The 20371-nt window shown below is 37.5% G+C and overlaps 1 protein-coding gene across 8 annotated transcripts in view; it reads right to left on the bottom strand.

Moving 5' to 3' along the window:
* Positions 1-6841: 6841 nt before the first annotated feature.
* The window catches only part of ptprea (protein tyrosine phosphatase receptor type Ea), a 56968-nt gene continuing 43438 nt past the window's right edge, over positions 6842-20371 (bottom strand). For 5 of the 8 annotated variants that reach the window (XM_026178414.1, XM_026178413.1, XM_026178412.1 and 2 more), the window contains 17 exons: positions 19290-19334; positions 17955-18091; positions 16992-17082; positions 15617-15693; positions 15439-15475; positions 15235-15332; positions 13522-13641; positions 12267-12430; positions 11830-11965; positions 11530-11679; positions 10593-10686; positions 10326-10402; positions 10064-10198; positions 9720-9845; positions 7634-7785; positions 7356-7491; positions 6842-7229 (listed from right to left, as the gene is read on the bottom strand). In XM_026178414.1, coding sequence (XP_026034199.1) covers positions 7155-7229; positions 7356-7491; positions 7634-7785; positions 9720-9845; positions 10064-10198; positions 10326-10402; positions 10593-10686; positions 11530-11679; positions 11830-11965; positions 12267-12430; positions 13522-13641; positions 15235-15332; positions 15439-15475; positions 15617-15693; positions 16992-17082; positions 17955-18091; positions 19290-19334 — 1850 coding nt within the window. In that variant the 3' untranslated portion in view covers positions 6842-7154. The remainder of the gene's footprint in view (positions 7230-7355; positions 7492-7633; positions 7786-9719; positions 9846-10063; positions 10199-10325; positions 10403-10592; positions 10687-11529; positions 11680-11829; positions 11966-12266; positions 12431-13521; positions 13642-15234; positions 15333-15438; positions 15476-15616; positions 15694-16991; positions 17083-17954; positions 18092-19289; positions 19335-20371) is intronic. The other 3 variants (XM_026178417.1, XM_026178420.1, XM_026178416.1) reach the window with 2 other exon arrangements.

The raw sequence follows: 20371 nt of genomic DNA on the forward strand, positions 1-20371 counted from the left end.
CAGGACCCTCAAGCTCCCAGGCCTCTGGTAGAGGACCCGAGCTTGAAGGATAAACCGCCTGCAGGGGCGTGCTGGGTGTTGTTGTATATATATATGTATATATATGTGTGTATATGTATATATATGTATATATATATATATATACACATATATACACATATATATATATATAAACTGATGGACATTATGGACAATGCTGGGCATCCTCTGCACACGGCCATAAACAATCAGAAGAGTCTGTTCAGTGACAGGTTGCTTCTCCCCAAGACAAGAACTAACAGACTTAAAAACTCCTTTGTCCCACACGCCATCAGACTGTTTAACTCCTCTCTGGAGGGGAGAGGGAGGGGAAACAGGAGGGCAAAGGAGGGGGGAACAACTAAGCTGTAGTGCCTCTGCACCTCACTGTACAATACCTTGTGCAATACTTTTTGTAAATAGTCAACAGTGCAATAGACTCAATACTTGAAATGTGCAATTCACTTGTATTTTTATTTTTTATTCCTATTTATTCTATTTATCCCCTTTGTATATTTTATTTATATTTGTCTCTGTATTTATATATGTGTGTGTGTGTGTGTGTGTGTGTGTGTGTGTGTGTGTGTGTGTGTGTGTGTGTGTGTGTGTGTGTGTGTGTGTATATATATATATATTTAACAGTTCTGTAACTGTAACTTCGGTCGTTGCTGTGCTTTTTTTGGAAGTCGAATTTCCCAGAGGAACCCACCCGAGGGATTAATAAAGTTCTATCTTATCTTATCTTTATATATATATATATATATATATATATATATATATATATATATATAGCTCTGACTTGTATTATGTGTATGAGTCTGTGGTCTGGGAGAGTCCAGTAACTCTCTGTCTGCAAAATACAGTCAATAATGTTGGGCAATGAATTATATAGTTACTTCTTGAAAAAGATAACTTAGTTTTGCAAACAACAAAGTTTTTTGCTGTTCACCTAAAAATGCAGCCAAGGAATTTTTTTTAAAATAAACATTTCAAACTATTTACAGAACAATCAGGTGTTCTGCATCAAATCTGATGCCACACAAATTATTTGGGTCACTCCAAGAAATAATTTCTGTCCACTATGAGATAAAGGAGAACAACAGCCTGATACCTGCAGGCCCGAGATGTATCACTCCTGGCAGAGAGTGCTTTCAAGCACTTTCCTTATAAAACTCAGTTTTTACCGTTGCTTCCCACAGTAAACATAAACAATGATAATATTCAGGGGGAAAAAAAACATTGCATATATTTTTATCATAACTCTGGTTTTACGTGGCCTCAACACAATTTAAAAACTGCTATAAAGTCCACACTTTTTCTGTCAATTGTTCCGTCTGTCCTGCTCACATCTCCAATGGTTGTACACGTTGTCATTAACGTGGCTTCACTCCACATCAGCCACGCCGCTTTGTTAGCTAAAACACTGGTGTCGGCACATAAGGACGCTGTCATAGCCTGTCAACAACGTTGATTAGCTGCGTATATACTGTAGACACTCACTGTCACCTCTCTCCTGACCTCCTTTGACAGTGATTTTAACCACAATTTTGAGTCCTTGATTTATCACTTCCTAGGACCTGTTCCCACTGATTATCAATTTCCAGTACTTATGTATTTTGGCATAGCATACCAGCCTTTTCTTCCTGTTTTCCTTGCTTAAGAATGGTTTCTTGACTGCTGCTTGAGTTTGAGTTTTAAATACTGTTAAATTCAGTTGTTTTCCACCTTTCCTTCTGTACTTCCTTTGTGGAAAGCATTAAATACTCATAATTTACCATAATTTCTATGAAATGCTGAAATCTCATTGTTGGTTCAAAGAGTTGCTTTGTTCAGGAGATGTTTTCAAAGGAACTTGAGCTTGTTTTGGACAAAGTGACAGAACTAGTGACAAGACTTTTTTTTTGACACGTACTCAGTATAATCAGAAGTTATTTTCCAAAGCTACATATGAAAGCATTTCAGCAGAGAGGTCACATCTCATGTCATCCTGCTTGTAAATGGCTCATGTTCCATATTATACTAGAAAGAAAATGGAAGGCACTGTGAATGACAAAATAGAATTAGCTTGGGGTCAACCAAAGTAATGGAGTCAGTTAGGGGGTTAATACATAATTCATGTGACTTCTTCACTCATCCTGACCTTTTTTGGGCAGCAACTCTTCCCGCTGAGGATTGTTACCATGGCACTGGTTGCCCGAGGAAGTTGTCAACAAAGAGGCTTTTTGTCTCTTGTGTTTTTTTCTGAAGGATAGGAAATGTAATTGTTTGACAAAAATAGCCTAACTTTACTCCTCCCTGAATGACTGGTGACAGCAACCTTTTGCTATGTAAGCACACATACAGAGTTTAACAAATTTAAGCAACCACCACCTTGTCCAATATTTATGCCACAGCTGCTGTAAATTAACAGTATTGGAAATTTAAAAAAATATTTTATGTTTCTGTTATACCTCTAGATCCATCTTGCATCTGGATACAATGTGTAACATATTAGATCAGGTGTGTCATCTTGATTATGAGATCTATGACTTGAATATTAGACTTCCCAGAGCTTTTCCTTTAAAAAAAAAAAATTTAAAGAAGCTTCTAACTAGCAAATGCACATTATCTATGTTTTATCAATAATACGGCAGATGGGACCAAAATCTCTATTTGAAATGAGCACATCTTTACCAGTGTTACAGAATTATACTCCAGAGGAATATGTGTAGCAACTGGGTGTAGTGATCATAAATGGTGATCAAAAACTGAAGTACCCAGAACGGGATCAAATAAAAGATGTTTTAGAGATTCAATTAAACATAAATTTGTAGACAGCATTCAGAGAGTTTCCTGGTTAGATGTTTTATTAGAAATGGAAAATGTTAGTGAAATTATTTTTGCTGTTTTTGGTGAAATATCATACACCATGAATGCCAGAAAGTCGGAAATATTAGCCATATATATGGCTAATATTTCTACATATTCAGATGATGCAACAGTATACATGTGAAGTCTATTTGAAATTATTGGACCATGCATGGCCCTCAGACTAAGTTGGAGTGCATTTATCAAGAGAAGAGGTGCTTTATTACAATTTTCTTTTCACATAAAGCGGAAATCTGTGTGTAACAGCTTACATGTATGATGTAGTAGAACACAAAACATTATTTACTGTTAGATCCCAAGCCAGCTGTGTGTCAATAAAGATACTGTTATTGTGCCACATTTGTAAATATGCATATTGCTCTGGGTTTTCTGCCGTGTGTGAAACTGTAATGAAGTTATGCACTAGGGCTGCTGAAAACCTTGCCATGAGTTATTTTCTAAAGAAATGACAGGCACATCGTTTCTTGGCTTTGTAAGTGATGGAGGAGCTGCTGTGATTGGCCAGTAGAGAGGAGCTGCTGCAGTTGTGGGTGAAAAGATAAACCGTCATTCACTGCATCATTAAAAGAACATGCTTCTGTGATGTTGTAAAACATGTTAGAGACCAGAGATATTTTCACAATGACTCGCAAATTCCAAAAGTCTGCTGTTGATCTCAGGAAGTGGGTGTCTCCTATAGAGATTTACCGGTACAACTGTGTGAGGAAGAAGAAGGAAATGACGCACTGAAGGAAAGCAGAAAAAAGTCCCCTATCAAAGCAGACCATTTCTACAGAGTGTAATAGTAATATTAATCACATTATCAGTATTATTTCAGGACTTGACTGCAAACACTGAATGAGGACTGAGTAAAGAACAATAGGACAGAGTCAGAGTGTTGGCACTGTGCTCACAGCTTTGAGACATCCAGCCAGTTGTGCACTCCTTCTGATAACATCTCCCCCGCTTAGTCCAAATAGAAAAAGAAAAATGATGAAAAATATTATTGCTTTAATACCCACAATTATTTTGTACAGAAATGCACATAACAGCATAGAGGGATATGATTATTCTAGCCCCAAACTAGTAACCCGGGAAACCCAAAAAATTTAATTTGGTGTAAGAAAAGGAAAAATAGTTTTTCAAATGTATGTATTTGCTATGACTTTCGTAACTGCAGGTAGAAATTGTTAACATGAATTGATATCGCAATAAATGTATAATTTTCACAATGCTCACCCTGATATGGGGAATAATTTGTGTTGTAAGGAGCTGTTTTGTTTGTTTTACATATGTTTTTGGTATGGTGTTGTATGCCTATGTGTAGCTTGTTGTAGTTTCTTTTTTGATGATGTGCAGTTACAGTTAATGGGGATCAATGGCCCCTTTAATTAAAAACTCTTTACATATAGATTGGGGCGTACTGCCCCCTGTTGGCTTAAACTAAATATACAAGTTAAAAAAATCTGACTTTTTTCATTGTTTATAGAATGGAAGTGTAGGAAGAGTAAGGAGGGACAAACAAAACCTCTTTGTTACTGTGTATGTTTTGAATTAGTTTGAGGTTTTCGCTTTCTTTTCTTAAACAGTCTTTTGTATAGACATTGACATTACAGTTTTTCTCTGATGTTTGCATATTAGTGGCTAGTGTTCGTCTGTGGTATGTCTCCACTGTTGCTTAAAAAGAGAAGGTAAACTGCACACTTAGAAATTTTTATTGTCTTACGATTCACATAAAATGGCATTAACGTCATGGCCTTCCTGTATGTTGCCTTCCTGTCATCTTGAACTAATCAATCCATGCTTCTCTGAATTAAACAAGGAATTGTCTCTGACAACTCAGATCAGCAGTTTCTGAAATACTCAGACTGGCCTGTCTGGCACCATCACATTCAGAGTCACTTAAATCACCCCTCGTCTATATTCTGATTCTCAGTTCACACTGAGTGCCTCCCACGTGGTTGGCCGAGTTAGATATTTACATTAAGGAGCAGTTGAAAAGGAGTACCTAATGAAGTGGCCAGTGTTTATATGTTTTTCCTGCTTTAAGTAAAAATGTATGCTGGGAAATGCCTATTGTTGTGCAGACATCCAGGGCTCTAGGAACCAGTCCAAAGTGCTCTATACAACATGCCTCAATCATACGTTCACATTCATACAAGAGTCAAACATTCACACACATTCCTTCAGAGAGCAACTTGGGGTCAGTACCTTTCCACAGGATATTTGGCATGTGTACTGTAACAGCCAGGGATCGAACCACCAATCTGAGTAGTAGATGATCTGCTCTATCTCCTGAGCTTGAGCTAGGTAGATTAATAGTTTTTGGGTTGTGTGGGGTTTTTTTGTTTTGTTTTTTTAGAAGTAAGATACAACATATAATTATGTGTAAAAACCATGGCAAATAGTTGATATGAAAGTTATAGTACTAATTTACAGTTAAAGTGCAACTCTGTTATGTAGAGTGAATGCAGCATTTTCTCCACACAAATATCGCATTAAGAACACCCCGCTGTCACTGATTCAAAAGCAAAACAAACAAACCAAACTGGCAGCTTAAGCTGTCTCCTGTGTATCTCACCTAAATTTGAAATGAAACATAAAAGCTGTTGCATATTGAAGACATTTTTTTGAGACACCCGCAGCATTTTCAGAAGATTTTAATATTGCAATTTGCATTTCAAAGACACTGAGAGTCAAAAAAGGGATAGGCAAAGGCAGAGCTGTAGGTTAAACAGCCTCTCCTCGAGTTTCTCAAAAAGGGTGCACGGACAGAAAAGGAGCCATGGGAAAAATAGACTTGGGTTGTTTCTTGTGCTTAACCTCACATCTCCCACAGACATATACATTTAGCGCACGAAAATATGACCAATCACTTGACAGGTTCTTGCTGTTCAGCGAATTTCACAATGTTAGCACTTTGTCATGTTAGCCTATATTTACATACAGCATCAACAAAATTGCTAATGGAGTACCAGATGGATTTACCTCAGAAAAATGCACAGAAAAGCTCAAACATTCAGATACTTTCAAAAGACTCAAACTCCACTGGACAGTTTTTATTTAAAACATTCTGCCTCCTCATTTTTACCACTGTGCCAAAACAAACCAATGGAATCTAAAAGATGTCAAAGAAGTAGACGTAGATATAATGGGCTGTTTTTGTTTCTCTGGCATTAGACAGGCACTGAAGCACCACATTGGTATATTGTGGTTTTTGCCATTACAGGACTGAGGATTAATGATGAACTTCTATTACTTCCCTGTATAGTGACTGTGCATCGTAAAATTATACTGCAATTACTACATTTGGAGACCACACTTCCTGTCTTTAAAAAGTACATATGGCACTAATTTGTGTAAAACTCTAGTCTAAAATACAAATAAAGCAGTAAACATGCTCTTCAGTATTACAGGTTCTTGGTAAAAGGCTTAGTTGTGTGCTTGTTAATGTGCAGCCACTTTAGCAAAATGCTTTTTGCTGTCTACAGACAAAAGGCAGACTCTAGTTATGTTACATCCATGTTCACTGCAGTTACACGACCTTTTGAGGTACAAAACGTTAAAGTTTAAGAATCTTTTGCGATTCTGCTACGTCTGTTGAACTTCTGCCTTAGTCCATATTTTAAAAAAAACAAACTAAAACCTATGTATCGTCACCTCAGCCTTTGGTGCGTAACTTTATGCCCTCTGCATTATGGTTGATGTGATTCATTCATTCATTTTCAGACACCGTTTCCATTGGAAAAAGCATCACAATCGTGATGGCCATGTAGCTCGAGGAGAATGAAAAACAGTTTCAGTATCACCTCTAATCTCAGAAGTCATCAAAATGAAAGAATGTATGTGTACAATTAACTACAACATAAAACAAATATTAACATTCCTGCCATCTTCTCCAAATAAAAGAAAGGAATGTCATTGTCAATACATAAATACATTTACAATAACTACAGCTTTTAAAAATATTATGTGGTCAATCCAAAATAACACAAACATTTAAAGTACAATATTATACAACAAAACTAAAATCGGACTCTGAAACAACACTTCATGATGAAGAAATGATCATACATGTTGTGAAATATACATTATTAATCTAGCTTTTTCATTTACAATTCTCATCGACTGACATACCATATATTACAGCGAGAAAGGAGCTGGAGTTAATGGTAGGACAAGTGCATAGCAAAATAGTAGATTATTTTAACCAAGTTAAGGAAACGCATAAAACTGACAAACTGGCTTTAGAAAACAACATTTAAAAACCGTGTTTAAGGCAAATCTCATCATTTAAAATTGGCATAGTCTGAGAAAATGTCAACAAAGTCTTGTACCACCCTGTAGCAGAAGTCATATTGTTCCTGTGGGACGGAAAGAAAACAAAAAAGATGGTTAAAGATGGACACATAATTGCCTACAAAATCAGCGACACTCGAGCTAAAGCGAGACATTTTTCTAGTGCTTTTAAATACTTGGGAACCACTCACCACTGTTTGGACCATGTGAGGCCTCTGCATGCGTAAACTCTTCACAGTTTGAAACACGTCCAGCAGGCCTTCTGCCTTGACTCGCTCCAAGATATTGCTCAGTGCAATGAACGTACCTGTTCGCCCTGCACCAGCACTGCAGGACACACAAAGCACGAACAGTGTTTGCAATGCAAAAATCCTTCTATATTTTATATTGTCAGATAAAAAAGAAGACAACAAATGTGACAAGGTAAGTGTATATAATATTTATATGAATAGAGTTCTATGTGTTGTACCTGCAGTGTACAACAATGGGGTGGTTCCCAGACTGCTGCTGCTGTTTCTGCACTGCGGCGATAATGTCGATCATGCCTTTCCCCTCGGCCGGGATTCCGATCTCTGGCCAGCCGTGGAAGTGGAAGTGCCTGATCATCCTTGTCTGCTTCTCCTTTGAGAGGAAACCCACAGGCGGTTGAGAGATCATAATATCGTTCAAATATGATTTATTAGCAGCATATGAAAGCGTAATGGCAAGTGTGACGTCAGTACAGGTGAAACGTGCAGCAGACAAGTGGTGGACATATGGGTGAGGCCCAGGGAGGCAGGAATGTACTACAAAGCCTCTGGGAGGTGAGGCGGGTCGAATTAAATAAAATATATGAGATGGGAGGCTCCCGCTTGATAACCCTAAACACTTCCTATCCTTATTTTTCCCTCTGGCAGCCCAGAGAGCTCGATATACTCACTTAGAGATTTGTTGCTGTTAGCCAATTGTATTAGAGCCTGTCTAGCTTTACAAAGATAAAAATACTTTCAACTTTCTAAAAAAAATCCTACTCATCTTTTAACTAACACTCTACTAAGCAACTAATCTGTCATTTCACTTGTTGATATCTTTATACCATTTTCACTCACATCTGTAGTTTAAATGATTTGAAAATCATTGCAATACAGCAATTTAAAAAATATATAGTACACCTTTATTCAGTTGTAAGGTTTTATGTATCAGGACATAATAGAAAAAAAAACCTTGTCCGTAAGAGGTTTGAAAATCGGGTAAATACAAGCATACATGACAAAACATCAGCAGGGATCTTAGGTAAGCAGCTGCTGCTGGGAAGGGCTATAAGTTCATTTACAAACACTAAACTACAGTGAGAGAGATTGCTGCTGTTATTGGTTTTAGCATTTAAAACACTCGATAAATGAAACGAGACAATACATAGTTTGTCCACCAGAGGGTACACACATATTCTTTGTAATTCATAACGTTGTGTCAATAAAACGGTAGTATTTTTAAACTGCATCACTATATCGTCTTAGTAAGGACCAATGAATGAAACAAATCTGTTTGTTTCACGTCTGTAAAAGGTAAAAAATTATCTTCAGATATATTGACTTTCTTAAAAAAAAGAAGAAGAAAAAAGAAAGAAAATCACCAAATCATTATCGGTATCTCTCTGTCAAACTTTAGATCACAACATTCAACACAGCCACCAATCTTCCCACCAGTGGATCTCCCAGCAAATTCATAACATGAGGACATCTGCCCAAAAGCTAAAGCTGGAGCCACATTAGCTCATGCACAGCAGATATTCTAAAAGTGATTGGCTTAAAAAAAAAATCATACAGAAAGTGTATGATTGATGACTAAGAACCATTCTGAAAATGATTCTTAGTTATTTTACCGACTGTTTCTACAGTTTGGCTTAGTTTTCTTTAAATGACGTGGTGTAAATAACGTGGTAGTGTTCATCTGAGGTCCTATTTGCCTAATTTTAAGACGTGCTAATGGCAAGATGCTTTTAATTATTTATTTTTTAATTTTATATCCTTATCCTTATTTATTTGATACCCCTGAGCCACAGTCGCCCCGTGGCTCAGGGGGTTGGGAAGCGCATCTGTAACCGGAAGGTCGCCGGTTCGATCCCCGGGCTCTTTGTCCTGGTCGTTGTGTCCTTGGGCAAGACACTTTACCCTACCGCCTACTGGTGTTGGCCAAAGGGCCGATGGCGCGATATGGCAGCCTCGCCTCTGTCAGTCTACCCCAGGGCAGCTGTGGCTACAACCGTAGCTTGCCTCCACCAGTGTGTGAATGTGAGAGTGAATGAATAGTGGCATTGTAAAGTGCTTTGGGTGCCTTGAAAAGCGTTGTATAAATCCAATCCATTATTATTGGGTAAGAATTCAGAAGTTGTAATGGAGTTATTTTATGTTGTGTTGTGACACTTGTTCAATTTTCATATTCTAAAAACCAATTATTTTATATAAAGGAATTGCATGAAGGATCAATAAAAGCCTTTATTTCACGATAACTGATAAAGATGCAGAGCAGGCGTGTTACATTTGCCTGTATTGATAGGACAGGTTTAATTTGCTTACCGGAACAAAGGTGAGTACCAAGTCTCGTAGGCTAAAGGTTTCACACAGGGTGTCTCCCTTTAGCTCTACTGTGTAGTCTCCATAGGAGACTGAGTCCTCTGTCGGCCAGTACTGGAAACATTTGTCCTGCAAAACAGATGAACATTTGTTTACTCACAGCGATGAATAAAAGAAACTGTAGTTTAACAAGTTAAATACTTCATAAATATGAACTTAAATAAATGTACAGTTTCATGACAAAGGCAGGAAATCAGAACTGGGACGTTTTATGTTGTGTGTATTTATTGTGTTTATTAAAGCCATCAATCATAGCTGGCTTGCAGCGATTAGTTACTGCAGCTTACCTGCTCCCTCTCCTGGAGCTCAGTGAGCATGACTATGGAGTGACATTTCCACTCCCACACCATTCTCCAAAAATCCTCCACTGTGTGCTGCAGAGGGCCCTGTGTGGCAATGTAGTAGTCCTTGTGTCTGTAGCCCTGAGTCAAATCAAAATATAAAGGACTTTATCAGTATAATATAAAGCTTCATCGGTACAATTATTTGTGTTAACACAAATACCTTAAAACCTCAGAAAGAACAAATTAGGAAATACAATATGCTCACATCTATAAAAGACGCATTGACATAGTCTGTGTACTCTTGACCTCTTCTCATGGAAAGAATTACTCTGTTGAAGTCATCTGAAATGGAAACAGTACATCATGAACATGCAGATTAAACTCAAAAACATGTTTACATTAGTAGTATGGTATTGTAAGTATTGCAAGGGACAGAATTAGAAAAACATTCTAAAGGCAGCTGCAGGCAATGTAATCTGCAGCTCAAAATTTGACATAAGTTGGTTATTTATATGGATTTCATCTTACTTACAGGGAATAATTTGCAGAACTCTGTTCTTCTTCATGTTGGCTGGGAGGTTTCCTGTTCTCATGTTCTCTTTCATTATGCGCATGTTAGTCAGTTTCTAAACAAGGAAAATCTAAATGTTACAACTTTATAAAATATTCACCGTCCTTTGGTTTATGAATCAAAACAGGGGAAATAAACTAAGCTGCAGTATTGATGATAAATCATAATGACCATTCTGTAGCACAATTGAATTCTCATGCAGCAATAGAGGAATGTATGCAAGTCAGGTTTATATGTGCAGTGGTGTGCTGATTTTTGTTTTTTTTTCTTTCACATATTTCAGATACGTTTAGACAAAGATAACCAAAGGAAATAAAAAGGCAGTTTTACATCATGATTTCATTTATTAAGAGTAAACCAGCTATCTATGTGTACGTGTCTTGTCTAAACCTAATAACGGACTTTGACCATTTGTGATCATTTGCAATGAGTTGGTCTTCTTTGCTGATTTTGAAGAAGAGTGGTTTCAGATCATCAAAATTTGCTTGATCTGTTTGATATGAAACATGTGACAAATATGCAAAAAAAAAAAAAAAAAAAAGAAAGAACTGGGGAAGAAGCTAAGTACCTTTTGACTGCACTATATGTTCTTAGAAGTGATATGACTGAAGGGGATTGAAAAAGCTAGAATTTCTTTTGCATTGATTATTAGTGTATATTTTTAGTGCCTGCGTGGGCAGGTTCATAGTTTCCAGAACCTTCACATGCTTCATAACATTTATGAAAAGTGTTTCAATAACTGACAAATAAAAAGCTTAATAAGTTAAAATGACTAATAAAGAAACAACTGCATTTTTGTTAGGTTTTCTTTAGAGATTTCTAAGTTTAGTCTGTAATATTGTGTGAGCGTTTGTTAGATGGGATCCTTTATGGGTCTGAATGTAAAAAGAGGTTCTACCTTAAACTCTTCCTCCAGGCCAATCCGATCACCATCATTAAAGGTGTTGTGCAGTTTCTGCAGATGACCTTCCAGAGAAGAAACATCCAGTTCTGTGTCTCCATAGAGGTAGTATTCAAGCAAGGCCTGATAGATGAATGAGTACTGCATCTGGAGTGAAAATACACACAGATGAATAACACACACTATGCATGGGCCTAGTTGCAGATGATTTACTGTAAAGGATAATTCACATGTCCCACACACATGCCAGGTGTTAGCGTTACGTCATGTGGCTAACATAATCCTTCCCCAACTCACATCTGTCTGGATGAGTTGCGAGCGCTGCTCTCGTATCTTGGAGACAAACCCAAATACGTCAATTTTCTGCTCTGCGTGCATCATTTCAATCATGGCATCTATTACAATGAAGGTTCCCGTCCTCCCAACACCAGCACTGGAGATGGAAAACAAATGACACACTGAGCTGAGTGAACCATAATCCTCAGCTGACACTAGCACGTTAACAGACATCAGGAGGGAACAAAGCAACATCTGTGCTTGTAAACACATGTATTGCAATAGTCACTCCAAATGTTTCCATCTTTAGCAGAGAGATTGCTTGCCCACACACATACAAAGGGGATTTTTAAGCATAATACACTGATCTCCACAGAAACAAATTGGATAATTAAAACCATTAGGAGTAAACAGTAAAATACTGAACATTAGGCTACATTAGCTCAGCTCTCGCATACCTGCAGTGGACCACAATGGGCCCAGCGAAGTCTGGATTTACTGACTTGACCTTTTTGAGAAATTTGAGCATTCCAATTGGGGAGAAAGGAACTCCAAAGTCAGGCCAGCTGGTGAAATGGAGCTGGGTGACCAGGCGGGGAGTCTTAGCGGCGTCACTGGCCTGCTAAATAGACACAAGAGGGGGGAAAAGCCATTATCTCTTGTTGGTTGAGCATTCTGTTGAAGATCATTATCAACTCTGTCTTACTCCCAAACCAGCTAGGGAAGCAAAAACAAACCCAATAATTGTTCCTCTAAGACGAATTTGGGTCAAAGTGGTCCGACTGTTTGACTTCATATTTAATGTATCATCTAGTATTTAGTAGAGCCCAAAATTATATGTAGGTAAATCCACCCCTACTACTGGAAGGAATGGCTTAATAAGAGTATTAGAGTTTGGGGGGATTTATATATTATAATGGTGCACTGAAATCCTTGCAGCAGTCTAGAGTAATTTTAGTTTTTCATATACTTGCAGCTTTATCATTTTCTGTTGGGGATCTTTGGATCTGTTACAGTGGCTCCAAAATAAGTAGAATGTCTGGATAGAGTTCTACTAAGTTATGGGAAGCGTCATAAGGCTTTAGTGTATTACTATGTTATTTCAGCATATGGGTAACAGAACCATGTTACCCCTAAGAATACTTGGGAAAACTACATTAACATGACATTAAATGGTTAAAAGTAGTTATTAAGTATATCAAAGCAATATCACAAAAAGTAAGTACAAATCTTTTCCAGTTTCATTTGCTACTCCAATCTGTTAGCGATGTAAGTCTCAAAAGGGGAATTTCATTTATGTTCTGTGGTTGCATGACAAAGTGCAAGGTTTTTGTGAAAGTGTTAAGAAAACTGTTCGTGAGATTTCAGTTCCCAGTACCACTTAGCAAAAGATTGGTTGTTTTATGGGATTGGTAAATCTGGATGGGTGGTGATAAATACAATATATTGCCGTGATAATGGATGGATTCTGGTTTATTATGAGTGGTGAAACTTTGTTTAATTCTAGCCAAGTGTTGCTGACAAGTGCTACTATTGAGTGTTATGAATTGAGTTTAAAGACTAGACAGGAAGCTGTTAACGCTAACCAGCGTCATGGTGGCAATTGATTTTATCCATAGTTCTGGATATATTTGCTATCAGAAAAAAATAACCACAATTTATAATGTATGCATACTATGTGCAATAATAACAGAGTCAATGGTCAAAACTTACATATTGCACACAGAACTTGCGTATGGTGTAATCCACCAGGACTGTGAAGTCATCGACCGCTACCCTCACATTTCCGTAAGTCCAACAACCCTGGTCTGGCCAGTACTGGTAACATTTGTCCTGCAGAGAGATGATATCCATTAATATTAGTATTCATTTTTACTGATCTACATAGCAAAACTGATTCTCTGGCTTTTGCCATCTTAAATATAAAGCTGTGTCTTTGTAAGTGGTGCAGTGATGGAAATTAACACGATTAGCATGTTTTTGATGGCAGGAGAAAACCAAATCTCCCAGAGAAACCTGGTTCAAACCCAGGACCCTCTTTCTATAACCACGGAGACGCTGTGCTGTAATGAATAAATGATCAAAGCAACTGTCTGTGACACATCTAAAAAAGTTTCCTTTATTAAGACAAACGGGTAACTTGCATGACTTCCGTCTGTAAGCAAGCAGTTAGTATATGAGAGCGGTGAAACCACTCCATATCTATTTTTACTTGATTATGATACTACCTTGGACGACTTTATCTCACACGTTATATGACAGCTGATTTGAACACATTAACACCCTTTTTAATACTTCCCTATTTTTATCAATCCTTTGTTAATAAAGTCGCCTTTGCTCACAGTAAAAACACTTCAAGTACTGTGCTGTGAAAAAGTATTTACCCGCTTCCTGATTTTAGTGTTTTGCATATTTACCCTACTTCAGATCAAAAAAATCTTTAATGTTAGACAACAATAATCCAAGTAAATACAAAATGCAGTTGTTAAAATAATGATTAAAACCTCATTCCATTTATTAAGGAAAAAAGCTATAAAAACGTACCTCACCACGTGTGAAAAAGTAATTGAATCAAGAAATACCTTAAATAGAACCTGTTTAATAAAATGTGGTACGCTGAGAGCATCATGCTACGATCTAAAGAAGCATATATCAGTCTGGAAAAGGTTACAAAGCCATTTCTAAGGCTTTGTGACTCCAGTGAACCATTATTCACAAGTGGAGAAAACTTGTAACAGTCATGAACCTTCCCAGAAGTGGGTGGCCTACCAAAAGTACTCCGAGTGCACATCGCAGACTCATCGAAGATGTCATAAAAATATCCCGAGCAACATTTAAAGAACTGCAGGCCTCACTTGCTTCAGTTAAGGTCAGTGTTCAAGATGAGGGAAGATATAAGAAAGACACTATCCAGTGCAAACGTTTTGTAAAGTTTGTGTACAGTTACATATTGTATAAAAACATTGCAGCATTTTCTAAGTAGATCAACAGTCAACCATTTCTCACATAGAGCCAGGTAGGTTTGGATAGCTTTTTTTTTCCTTAATAAATTCAAAACTACATTTTGTATTTAATCCGGTTATTTTTGTTTAATATGGAAATTTTTTGATACAAAACATGTAAGTGCAACAATAAGAAAGTAAATAAGAAATCAGGAAATCAGGAACAGGGAAAATACTTTTTCCCTTAACATGTAGCAGAGAAACAGGCGTCAGACAAGATAACATCATCTGACACCACCTTTGACCACAACCAATGAAATCTATATTTAAATGTGCTTAAGGGAAACTTTACTTTTCACTTCCCTTGTCCAAAATGCTGTTAGAGACGAGAGTTGGTGGAAGAAGCAAACACTGTAGTTATAGCTGTAGAGACCACATGACAACTGAAGCACTCCCGTTATGAACAACGTTTAAAATCACTTACTTCTTTTCTTTCTTTCAGATTTGTCAACATAACAACGGTTGATACTTTCTGCTCCCAAATCATCCGCCAGAAATCTGCTACGGTGTCTTCTTTTGGACCTAACAGATCCCCCCCCCCCAAGAAAAATTTAATTAAACCACAATTTAAAACTAAAAATATATAGAGAGATAATTATGTCATGTTTCTAAATGCCCTATAGCTTACCTTGTGCGCCTATGAATTTGTTCTTTTCCGTGAAACCCTATTTTTTTAAAAATCAAAAATAAATATAGGATTAATAATCTTCACTGTTTTTCACCTGAAATGGTAAAGATCAGACAAGTATTTAAATGCTCAAGAGTTCAAGCTCAAATTCACTATTTTGGCACAAAAAAGGACTCACATCAATGTAAGAGGCATTCACATAGTCTGAACAGGGATTTCCCTCCAGCTCTGTTAACACCACTCTAGAATGATCATCTGCAATGAAAAGTACCACAAATTTAGCAAAAATGTAACTTTTAAATCAGTTTACAATGTGTATCATTACTACATTATTAAAAATGATTATAAAATATATATATTGAGAAATATACTTTTGCTTTCTTGGAGATGGCTGGATGAGAAGATTAAAGCATGTCTGTGCAGTCTGAAGCCACAATCAGCAGACTGCCTGACTAATTTGGCATTAAGCCTTTAAACAAGCAGTAACTTTTTTAAGGCTCTTCTGGTTTACTGTCATTTGTTTACACTATTTGTATATATTTACAGCAGACCCGTATTCCCTTAAACCCGGAGAAAGCTGAAAATGCTGCACTCAGTGTATGTTCAAGTGATTCCCAATGTCATCATTTTGGTATTTGGTCTCCATTTAAGAAGGCCTGAAACAGTTTTCTCTCAGTGGAGTCTGTTGAAGTACAGTGACCTGAGTGTTTTTGATGGAATTGGATGTTTTGGCTCTGCAGAGACAACGCAGCTGCTTGTTGATAGCACAGAGACGTACTGTGATTACTGATCTGCAGAGCTAACACAGCAAGGACTATATGAAACGCTATGACATAAGAACCGTAGAATGTAACCACCTTTGTTCTTACAAATTTGTTTACCACTTCCCCTTGAAATTAAGCAATTATTTATATTTTATACTATTCATCTGTGGCTCTTGGGCAAACCTAGTCTCATTATAAATTCTATAAAACCTGTATTTCACAAATCTGGCTTCCAACAATCACTAATCTGTCTTTAACGTGGTCATAGCTCTGACTGTGTCAGCACAGCAGCCCCTCCAACCTGCTGTTCAAACTTTCAGTTTGCAAGGTGCAGCCAATCATAATACAGCTGGGTGGGGGGTGGAGCTACACCAAGGCCAAGATGAGGATGAGGATTATTCTGAAGAGTCCAAAAATAGAAACATGGCTCCGTAAAAGTATAGGAAGTATATATTTCAAGTCTTTGTGATAGGGTGACTAGAAGGTTTGTATTAAAATAAGTGGTAGCTCTTGCCTTGAAAGCAAATGAACATGTTTCCATGGAATTCAAACCATTTATTTAAGATGAAGAACAGTTTAAAAAAACCTAAACCGTGATGCATTGTGAAAATACAGCAGAAACCGCAAGTAAAAAAGATTTGTGATGAAACCACTTCATTGCAACTGCACACACAAACTCTTCTGAAGAATCTACTGTAGCAAGGGAAACAAGAGTGTTTGAGGCATGTGACACATGGGACAGGAAGCTTGTAGGTGTGACTCAGAAAACTGAACAGAAAGTATACTCACAGGGAAGGATGTTGGGGTATCTGTTCTTCTCCTTATTTTCTTCCTTGTTTGCTTCTTCGTATGTCCCTTGGGGATTACCCCCTGGCAAGGACTGCAAAATAAAATGATAGTTTTGAATATACGCGCACATAATGAAAAATGATTCGTCAGCAGCTCACGGCCAGTGCATTGTGTTCTGCTCTATGCAAGGCTTTGTTCAGCCTTAGTGTAGGCACTTCCTCTGCTGCCTGCCATAAACAGTTCTCCATTAAAAGCTGAGAACTTCAGCTTCCTCTGTCTGTACTGATAAACCATCTAAATGAAATCATACTTCAATGTGTTAACATAAAGCATGAATCATACTCTTTATTTTGACACAAATTCTAAATCATAGACACATATAGACGAAGGGGTATTTTTTCCATCTGTGTGGGTGTATGTATCAGACCAGTATCAGATCAGTTATGTGTCATGGGAGGTGCAATAAATAAAGCTCCCGTAGTTTTCCCTGAACAAAAATACACATGTAAGTCATGGTTTTGAACTCTTGCTCACATATGAACATGGAGAACATTACAGTTATGGGAAAACCCTTTCAGTCCAGTTTTGGATAGTTTGTGATAGTTTTGTTGCCACAACACAGATATGACGAAGTTTGACCATTGTAAATCATTTCACACAGTGTTACTGAGTAACACTGCGTGAAGGTTTAAAATGTAAGTAACTAAATTTCACTGGTAAATCATGCATAGAATTAGAGGTGGGGAGGCACTTGCAGTGTGTTTAAAAAAGGAAAAAAGTGAACCAATATTTCAACAGACCTACAAATGCACATGAATGCACCATAATAGCCCTGCCTCACATGCCTGATGTAAGCATCACTCTGATTGTTTAAACCACACAAAACTGCTTTGTGACTACCGTTAACTACCGCTAATCTAACTTCCAGGAAAAAATAAATAAAATAGAAGTGGGGCGGCTTACATTGTACTCCTCCCTGAACAGCTTGCCATCATCAGCTGAGCGGAGCCTGTATTCCTCCTCTAGGTGGTCAACTGGGATGGGCAAGTATGTCTTGGAGGCAGAAGAGGATCTGGGCAGAAGAACCACCGTCTGTTGCTCTGTGGGGAGAAGAGACAGTGGGTTTATCACCCAACCTAAGCTGATTTCTTTGTTTGGTTTTAATATTTTGCCATTAAAGTATTTGTTGTGTTCAAATAAAATTTACATTAGCATCATTCAGCTTAGTATTTAAAAGTTGTCTGCTATTAATAAATCAAATTGGTGTCACTGTGATATTTAGCTATGTTAAATGAGTAGTTGAATGTAATTCAATGCAAAACATTTGATTTGGTTTATTTAGAAAAGTGGTTCCCAACCTTTTTGTCATGTGGCAAGGGAATCATATCTCAATTACTGATTTCACTTTAGGGGGTTACTTTGCACAACCTATATAATATTATGCAATATACTAGTTTCATATGTTTTTTTCTACAGTTCACCGTATGATTACCACTCTAATTTTATCAGTAATTTTAGGCAAATCATTGGTTTAACTAATAGCTAATACTTTATTTTATCAGATCTCATTGGCTAACTATTTTGACTGTCTATTAGTTACTTAAACACTTTAAATAGCTAAAGCACTTATTTGCTAGTGTTACTTCCATAATTTCAATGGTATACTAGCTCCTTTTAGCTGACATCTTGAATGTGTATCTGTTAGCTGCCTTTAGCTGACTATGTTGACAGCTTAATTATTAGCCATGCATTTCAGCTCTCGCTAACGTTATTTTCAGCTGTAATTTCAACAATTTGTCTACTTCTTTGTGGTATTATGACCATTTATCCACTCCTTTTAGCTGTTTACACTATTCTAGCCTATTAAATAGCATTACATATTCTGAAGACTGTCTGACGCTATTTAGTAAAAGACTAGACTAGTTCAGTCTACAATAGCGCACCTTGGGACTGAAGCATATCTGGTTGGGAATCACTGAATTAGTTTACTGAACTGCTTTACAATGAATCAAAAAACAAAATCATGACCAAACTGCTTTTCACCCATATGTGATGCTGGTGCGTGTTTGCTAAACAGGAAACAGAGTGCAAGTACTGGATGATCACCACACATCAGACATTAAAACCCAAAAAAACCCAAAAGGAACCCCAGGGAGAACCCATTTACACCATCCCACAGGTTTGCCAGCGCACTGGCAAGGCATTCTGTTAGCGTCACAATTTGCAAAATACAGACTGGAAAAGTACTGAGAGAGGGTTAGTAAAAGGTTCCTGATACTGCCACCCTGTATACTTGACCTGGTGGTATAATGGTGTATAACGACTCAGTACTGTGTCCAAGCTCTAAAACATAACACACACATCACATCACTTGTAACACAGACATGTACAGAGGACAACACAGCACTGTGATCAAGCATTGCATTTCATTCATTGTGATAATGTAATCCTCATAGATGTACTGTGTACAAATAAAAAACTTGTATGTATATACACTCAGAGGCCACTTTGTTAGGTACACCTGTTGAACTGCTTATTAACAAATATCTAATCAGCCAATCCCATGGCTGCAACTCAGTGCATTTAGGCATGTAGAAATCCTTAAGACAATCTTCTGAAATTCAGAAAGAGCATCAGAAAGGTGATTTCTGAGATTTTGAACGTGTCATGGTTACTAGTGCCAGATGGGCTGGTCTTTTCCCTCACAACCATCTCTAGGGTTTACAGATAATGGTCCAAAATAGGAGAAATTATCCATTGAGCAGCAGTTCTCTGGAGTAAAATGTCTCATTTATTTAAGAGGTCAGTGGAGAATGGCTTGATTATTTCAAGCTTATAGAAAGGCAACAGTAACTGAACCACTTGTTACAACCAAAGTACACAGAAGATCACGTCTGAACGTACAAAATGTCGAACCTTGAAGCAGCTAGACTACAGCAGCAAAAGATCATATACAGTGTCACTCCTGCCAGCTAAGAACAGGAAACTGTTACTACAATTCACACAGTCTTACCAAATTTGGACAATGGAGGATGATGAGTCTGGACTTCAATGATATTTGGATGGTAGGGTCAAGATGGCATAAACAGCATGAACAACAAACACAAACAACAAGCATGGATCCATACTGCCTTATATCAACAATTCAGGTTGGTAAAGCTGTGTGGGATATTTTCTTGGTGCAGTTTGGGCTCCTTAGTACCAATTACCACTGTTTAAAAGCCACAGTCTGCCTGAATATTATTGCTGACCATGTTTATGCCTTTATGACCACACTGTACCCATCTTCCAATGGCTGCTTCCAGTAGGATAACATGCAATGTCACAAAGCCCAAATCATCTATAACTGGTTTCTTGAACATAACAATGAATTCACGGTA

The sequence above is a fragment of the Astatotilapia calliptera genome, chromosome 8 (assembly GCF_900246225.1).
Source record: "Astatotilapia calliptera chromosome 8, fAstCal1.2, whole genome shotgun sequence".
Classification (NCBI taxonomy): domain Eukaryota; kingdom Metazoa; phylum Chordata; class Actinopteri; order Cichliformes; family Cichlidae; genus Astatotilapia; species Astatotilapia calliptera.